The 7,734-nt window shown below is 38.1% G+C and overlaps 1 protein-coding gene across 1 annotated transcript; it reads left to right on the top strand.

Annotated features, from left to right (window-relative positions):
* Positions 1–2,709: 2,709 nt before the first annotated feature.
* LOC113345348 (beta-galactosidase 3-like) lies at positions 2,710–7,380 on the top strand. The gene is made up of 18 exons (XM_026589130.1): positions 2,710–3,162; positions 3,248–3,343; positions 3,428–3,540; positions 3,634–3,700; positions 3,786–3,878; positions 4,040–4,183; positions 4,406–4,494; positions 4,583–4,688; positions 4,778–4,865; positions 4,950–5,068; positions 5,144–5,308; positions 5,407–5,585; positions 5,732–5,841; positions 5,920–6,029; positions 6,133–6,243; positions 6,339–6,452; positions 6,538–6,740; positions 6,821–7,380. Exons 1-18 carry the CDS (start codon positions 2,995–2,997, stop codon positions 6,930–6,932), a joined length of 2,187 nt encoding a protein of 728 aa, XP_026444915.1. The 5' UTR covers positions 2,710–2,994; the 3' UTR covers positions 6,933–7,380.
* Positions 7,381–7,734: the final 354 nt, after the last annotated feature.

Genomic DNA, 7,734 nt, shown 5'->3' with positions numbered 1-7,734 from the left:
GTTTCTTTAAACCATGATGGTAGGTCCACTATGACTAAATCTGTCCTTAACTCTCTGCCAACTTATCAAATGAGGGTGTTTTAGAATCCCATCTACTATCATAAAGAAATTAGATTCACTTCAAATGAATTTCTGGTGGGATCATAGGGCAAATAAGGGTATTAAGTTCATTGCTTGGTTTAATCTGCACAAATCTAAGGATTTATGTGGCATTGGCTTTAGAAATCTAGAATTGTTTAACCAAGCTCTTATTTGTAAGCTGGTCTTGGAAGCTCAGTACCGATAGAGATGAGTTGTGGGTTCAAATCATGGAGGCTAAATATTTTAGAGATGTTAGTTTCCTAAATCAAGATAATATTGACAATTTGATAAGTTGGCATAGGAAGAAATAGACGATGGAGGTGATGGGGAAGAAGAAAATGGAAGAGTTAAAAGGAGAGAAATGAAAACAAATTAGTTTTAGGTTTCAATATTTAATAGAGCAAGGGTATTTTAGTATTTTTATTATGAATTAGGTGCTCTCATCTTCATTGTAGGATATTTAAATCCTTAGGAGCCCTCAAAACTCTTTTCTTGGTGCCCCTATAATAGGTTTCCTTAATAATGGTAATATTTCTTCTAGCCCCTCTGTTTTGTAGGTACCATCTTGGATTCCCCCAATCAGAGATTCCTACAAGATCAACATAGATGCCTCTTTTGTCAAGGAAACTCTTAAGGGTGGCATTGGTCTAATTATGATAGGTTTTGCAGGTGATTGCAAAGGAGTAAAAGGAAAAAACTTTGATGAAGGGTTGATTGAAAACTATGAAGTGGAACAACTAAAATGCCTTGGCGATGAATGATGCGGTGTGCTGGGCTGTGAGTAAAGGATTAGCTTCAATAGTGTTTGACTCTGATAACGAGGCTTTAGTTAAATCCATCGATGAACAAACTTCTTATGTTCATTGGAGGAACTATGGACTCATTCTCGACATAAAATTTATTTTGGAAAGTCATGATGGCTGGTCTTTTAGTTTTATTATGAGATTTAAAAATGGTGTAGCAGATTTTCTGACAAAAAAAGCCAGAACTACTATGTCAGTTTTTGAGTATGATGAGGTGGTTCCTCGTGATATTGAAGATATAATCCTTGTGGATAAACCAACTATAACCATCCTTTCTCTATAATTAAATTATCTTCTTGTATCAAAATAAAATAAAATGCACTACTGCAATTAACAAGTGCTCGAACATTGCTAATAAAAGAACAAGATAAAGAGTGTTCCAGTAACAAAAAAGATCCTTCATCCCAAAATGTTTACTCGAACAAGGAAGATTCGGCTTTGCATGCGTACATAAAACAAGAGTTTCTTTTTTTTCATTGCAAGGGTTCTCAATGAAAGCTCCTAAAAGCAGTGGTTGTTTCATTTTTCTATTTTCATCATTTTTTGTTAGGTCTTAGTAAGTATACATATTCATTAGATGCAAGGCATTTGAGGAAGCAAACAGACGAGATCAAGAATGGATGACGTTTTTTTTCCTGCTTAGTCCTCGGCTAGTTTCTCCGGTCTCCACCTAAAGCCTCACACTCGTCTTACAATTTTTGTCCTGTAACATGGAGTCACGTAATCACCATTTTGATTTGAATGTTCTGAATAATTGGAGTAATAAGGGATGATCAACCATCTGGAGTTAATCTAGTTGGCCAGGAATTTGATTCTCAAGTAGGAGGTCAGCAATTCGAGTCTCCACTCAAATATTGAAAATCTCGTGTAATTACTACTAACTTTACCATGGAAAGGAGACCGGGTTTGCTCAGGATGAAGTAGGCTCGGCATCTACGCTGCCAGGAGGCAGGACTGACCTATGCCTATCCTAAAAACTTCCCACCTCCTAGTTGTACACGGCTGTGAAGCTTTTCTTGAAAAGATATAAACTCATCATTTAAGGTTAGAAAAATTTAACGGCAAGAAATGAATGATATGATGGTCCATGACAACGAGGCTACTGCAATTTAAATATCATTTGTGAGGACACTGTAGAGTACCGGCAAGATACGATAAAAGGGTCCATGAATGATAAAACTAGCCACATGTCCCATCATAAAGTAAATCTTAAGGCAAGGGACCAGAGTACATGACCCTCCTACTACTCACGAGAATGTGGGTCGCTTCACTTCACTGCACTAAACTCCCCCCCACGATTTCATGCCTTTGTACAAATAGTAATTTCTCAAAATACCCACAAGGTTTTAAAAACAAAATAGTAATAATACAAAACATTCAAAAATAATATCCACAAACAAACATTATAAAAACAAAAACAAATCAAAACAATAATGTCTCGGATAAGTGTAAGTATGGGTCTGATATCTGATTTTTGATCTTCTTCCGATATGGATAATAAGATATGTCTGCCCAAAATTACCCCTTAAAGAATGTAAAGGCACTAAAGAGGCAAGGGGTTGCGACGAGTCTCAGATGGCTGCACAGGGGCCAACTATTCCTGTTCCAGTGCGTACGCAGGGGATTTCGCGCATGATATTAGCGTCTGAGCTGCATATAAGTTCAGGGTACCTGATTGCCATTATACGTACGTACTCTTAGAATCAAATCATATTCAAAAACAAAAACACCCCCTTGGTTCCCTTTTCATTTTCGCACACTTCAATTAATATTATTTTCACTGACGAAATTCCATTTTCTTCCTCTTCTGAATCTGATTTTACTGCTAATTTTCAAATTCAAAAAATATTCATATCTTATTAAAGTTGCACAGTTATTAATGTAAGTGATAGCGTATCCGTATGTCGTCCTCTTTTTGACAGTTTGTTTGGTTGTGCAATATAATACTCCCTCAAAATTGAAAGCTGTTCTCAAGCTTTTTCTGTTTTTATATCAATGGCATAGAAAAATACAAAGTGGTGATAAGAAGAAGCTTTTTGTTTCTTGTTTTCTTTCCTTTCCAGAGTACACAATTTCAAATTCATTGCTCTCTCACACACACAGAGGGGAAATGGAAACCAACTCAGTTTCTGGTTGGAAGTTATTCTTCCTAGTGTGGATATTCAGTGTACAGTTGATTCAATGTAGTGTAACATATGATAGGAAATCTATCATCATCAATGGGAAGAAAAGGCTTCTAATCTCTGGTTCCATACATTATCCTAGAAGCACACCTGAAGTACCATTACTCTCTCTTTTTTTTTTTCTTTTCCATTTTTATGAATGTTGAATTTTGATTGTGTGAAAATGGTTTTGGTCTGTAGATGTGGGGAGATCTTTTACAAAAAGCAAAAGATGGCGGATTAGATGTTATCCAGACATATGTTTTCTGGAATGGTCATGAACCTTCTCCCGGCAATGTACTAAAGTTCATTCATTTTAGGATTAATGGGTTCCTTCGGTTTACAATTGATTGATGTATTTGTGGTTTTTTTTTTTTGCAGTATTACTTTGAGGGAAGGTATGATTTGGTTAGGTTCATAAAAACAATTCAAAATGCAGGACTTTATGTGCATCTTAGAATTGGTCCTTACGTTTGTGCAGAGTGGAATTTTGGGTAAATTTCCTTCATTTTTTTTTTGATGTTTAGATATTTGTTTTAATGTAATTGGTTTTTGATGGATTCCTTTCTTCTTGGTTTTCTATACAGGGGGCTTCCTGTTTGGTTAAAGTATGTTCCAGGGATCAGCTTTAGAACAAATAATGAGCCCTTCAAGGTGGTTATGAATTAGATTTTTTTGTTAAGAAAAAAATAGTTTGTTCCTGGTCATTTTGAAACATTTCTTCTTCTTATTTTTGTAGAAAGCAATGCAAGGATTCACTCAGAAGATAGTACAGATGATGAAGAACGAAAGGTTGTTCCAGTCTCAGGGTGGCCCCATTATTCTCTCTCAGGTATCATTTACGGTCTTCACGGGCTATTACGTTTCCATTGCTGATTCAAAAGTATTAGAATTTATAAAGTGGTGCCAGTAAATATGTAATGTATGTGCATCTTTAGCTGAAACAATGCTAAATTAAGATGTTTGAGTTGACGGAGTATTTTATTGGTACAGATTGAGAATGAGTATGGGCCATTCAGTCATGCATTTGGAGCTGCAGGTCACGCATACATGAATTGGGCTGCGAATATGGCAGTCGGAATGCGCACAGGGGTGCCATGGGTGATGTGCAAGGAAGACGATGCTCCAGATTCCGTGGTAAGCAACATAATACATTTGCTTACTTACATTACCACCATTTGTTCAGGAGTTCTTGAATGGGGTGTAGTCCTTTCTTTCTTTTGTTTCGCTGATACGCTATTCCTGACAGATCAAAAGAAATACTAGTTTTTTTTTTTTTTTTTTTCTTCTGTTAGTCTTGTTGAGTTCCTACAAAGTGGGAAACTATGAAATATATTCTTAGTCCAATTTGCTTGGCAGATAAACGCATGCAATGGATTTTATTGTGATGCTTTCACTCCAAACAGACCCAACAAACCCAAAATGTGGACTGAAGCTTGGAGCGGCTGGTAAGGTTTTTTGGCCTTGGATTCAAACTTATAAGCTGCAACCTTCTGGAAAAATATTACTGACCATCTTTTGGATCATAATGAAAAGGTTCACGGAATTTGGTGGCGCAATTCACCAGCGTCCAGTCCAAGATCTAGCATTTTCAGTTGCGCGATTCATACAGAAGGGAGGATCCTTTGTTAATTATTACATGGTTGGTCTTTTCTTGAATGATTATCTCCTTCCTAATTTGTCCAAAAGGATTTTAGTAGTTTTATTTACCTCACTTCTTTCTTGAAACAGTATCATGGAGGAACCAACTTTGGACGAACTGCTGGAGGCCCTTTTGTCACCACTAGTTATGATTATGATGCTCCCCTTGACGAATACGGTGACTAGCCTTAAATCAAGTGCTAAAATAGACAAGTTGTTAATTTAGCTTTCCTTGTAATTAACTGCTATGGCAACATTGCAGGTTTGATCAGGCAACCTAAATATGGACATTTGAAGGAGCTCCATATGGCCATCAAGCTATCTGAGCGAGCAATAGTTTCCACTGACCCAGTCATTACATCATTAGGGAACTACCAACAGGTAAATTCTAAATTGTCATTTCTGTCTCTTAGATATTTGAAAGATGCTAACTCGATAGTATCTACATTTCTCCAGGCTCATGTCTTCTCTTCCAAGCACCATGGTTGTGCCGCTTTTCTCTCAAATTACAATTCAAAGTCTGCTGCAAGGGTTATATTTAACAAAATGCATTACAACCTTCCACCTTGGTCCATCAGCATTCTTCCTGGTTGCAAGACTGTTGCATTCAACACAGCAACAGTCAGTAATAAATATTATTATCCAAATTGGATTAATTTCTCTATGTCTGAAGTTATATTTTAAATTTCGGTTGATATATTTTGCTGCCATCATGACAGGTTAGAGTCCAAACATCCCGCACGCAAATGTTGCATAGTGACGCTCAACTGCTCTCCTGGGAAACATACGATGAAGATATCTCTTCGCTAAATGAAAATAAGAGGACGACAGCTTTTGGTCTAATGGATCAAATAAATGTTACAAGGGATACCAGCGATTATCTGTGGTACACGACTAGGTGAGACCAATGCATCAATCGCGTATATATTTTGGTTGTGTCTCCGAGGGTTTGCCATTGTAGTTTAGTAGAAACTTTATGTCCGAGTTTGAAGTTCTTGTGATTTTTCATCTTTAAAATGTTATCCCATTTTGTGGTGTCACCAGTGCTGTACTCAGCCCATCTGAACCATCCTTGCATGGAGGTGCGTGGCCTACTCTTTCCGTACAATCCAAAGGCCATGCCCTGCATGTCTTCATCAACGGAAGGTTCTCAGGTACGGTACATGCTTTAGCTTATCTCATATGGTAAATCTGACTACGTGAAACTGACTTATCAATTGTCATTACAATAGGATCCGCCTACGGGACAAGAGAGAATAAGCAGTTCACATTTTATAAAGCTGTCAATCTTCATTCTGGAATAAATAGAATCGCACTGCTCAGCGTAGCTGTTGGATTGCCGGTTAGTTACACTTCAATTGCGTTTGTAAGCCATGTATGCATATAACAAATTGCCAGCAATTATTCTGATTTAAGACTATAATTTCCATTTGTTGTGGCTGAAGAATGTGGGGACCCACTATGAGAATTGGAACACTGGGATCCTTGGTCCGGTTTTGCTCCATGGTGTTGATAGGGGGACAAGGGACTTGAGCAGGCAAAAATGGTCTTACCAGGTCAGTGAAATTTCTTGTTTTCAGCCAAAGCACACCAGTTCTGCAGCAGTTTAGTTCTTCACTTTTCCAGCTTTCACAGTTGCTCATTCCCACAGGTTGGCCTGAAAGGAGAATCAATGAACATCATGGGAGTAGCTGGAATTTCATCGATGGGGTGGGCACAAAACTCGCTAGTTGCACGTAGACAACAGCCACTAACATGGTACAAGGTAAATTCACAAAGAGAACATGAATCTGAACTAGTATTTCCAGACTGGCTTGGGTATTGAAGTAGTCTTTTCTTGAGAATTGCAGTCATACTTTAATGCGCCGCGAGGAAATGATCCACTGGCTTTAGATATGTGGAGTATGGGAAAGGGTCAAATTTGGATCAACGGGCAAAGCATTGGCAGATATTGGACAACTTTGTCAAGCGGAGACTGCAGGCGATGTAGTTATGCAGGACCATACCGTGTCCCAAAATGTCAAGTTGGTTGCGGAAAACCAACTCAACGGTGGTATGTGACTCTTAACCTGTGCCTAAACTTTCTAAACCTGCAATGACTAAGCTGATGAAATGGCGTATTGGTCACTTCAGGTATCATGTGCCGCGGTCTTGGTTGAGACCAACTCAGAATTTGCTGGTAGTTTTCGAGGAAATTGGTGGGGATGCATCAGGAATAAATCTTGTGAAAAGATCAGTGTCTTGATTAACCAATTCGCGGTGTTCAAGTAACATAAGCAAATTACAGGCATAGATGCCGGACCCAGTGCATGCTGAAGGCATTATATCCCAAATTATGGATGGCTCTAGCATGTCAGAGGGTTTTACTGCAAAGAATTTTAGGTTGCAAGTTATTTATCAGAGTCTGCTTTTACTGTTGAAAGCCGGATACCACTCAAGGAAAACAAAGATACGGGACTTGGAAAACGCAAGTCAACAACTGGATTTGTATGATGGAGTAAAGGCGATCCCCAATTATGTTCATTTTCTTTTTTGTCTTGGTATGACCTGTGCCGTAACGGCCCGGAAAATGCCGATGTATTTAAAATATATACCTAGTCATTGATCAACGTCTTTCAAATTTGTAAAGCGAGGCTTTTGAGATACTTTTGCGTTTTTAAGATAGAAAAAAAATGTGGTGTTCATCTCATCAATATTCGTAGTAGAAAGAAAAATCACATTTTAGCATTCAATCTGCAATGAAGGAGCAAGTCCCTTGGCCGCTCTAAGAGCAACCTTCATGCAGATTCATTAAAGTGTTGTTGAACTAAAATCCGACGGTAATCAATCATAACTGACATACCCTTTATGCCTTTTTTTATGGGAGACACAAAACTCAAGTATGTGAGTGAATTGCAGTGACCCTGGACATTAACAGGGCCGGTATCTTTAATACAGGACCGAGATGTTTGACAGGGCCGAATGTTTTGATTTTTTTTTGGAGAAAGTGTTAGACACACTCCAAACCACGTCACGCATATAGAACATTAACCCTAAAACTAAACAGT

The sequence above is a fragment of the Papaver somniferum genome, unplaced genomic scaffold (genome assembly GCF_003573695.1).
Source record: "Papaver somniferum cultivar HN1 unplaced genomic scaffold, ASM357369v1 unplaced-scaffold_81, whole genome shotgun sequence".
NCBI lineage: Eukaryota > Viridiplantae > Streptophyta > Magnoliopsida > Ranunculales > Papaveraceae > Papaver > Papaver somniferum.
The sequence above is the reverse complement of the archived record's forward strand: the minus strand, read 5'-3'. Positions and strand labels throughout refer to the sequence as shown.

Coding starts and splice junctions, on each gene's coding strand:
- LOC113345348 (XM_026589130.1), top strand. CDS start 2,995: ATGGAAACCAACTCAGTTTCTGGTTGGAAGTTATTCTTCCTAGTGTGG. Junction 3,701..3,785: donor CAAATAATGAGCCCTTCAAG/GTGGTTATGAAT, acceptor TTATTTTTGTAG/AAAGCAATGCAAGGATTCAC. Junction 5,586..5,731: donor TATCTGTGGTACACGACTAG/GTGAGACCAATG, acceptor TGGTGTCACCAG/TGCTGTACTCAGCCCATCTG.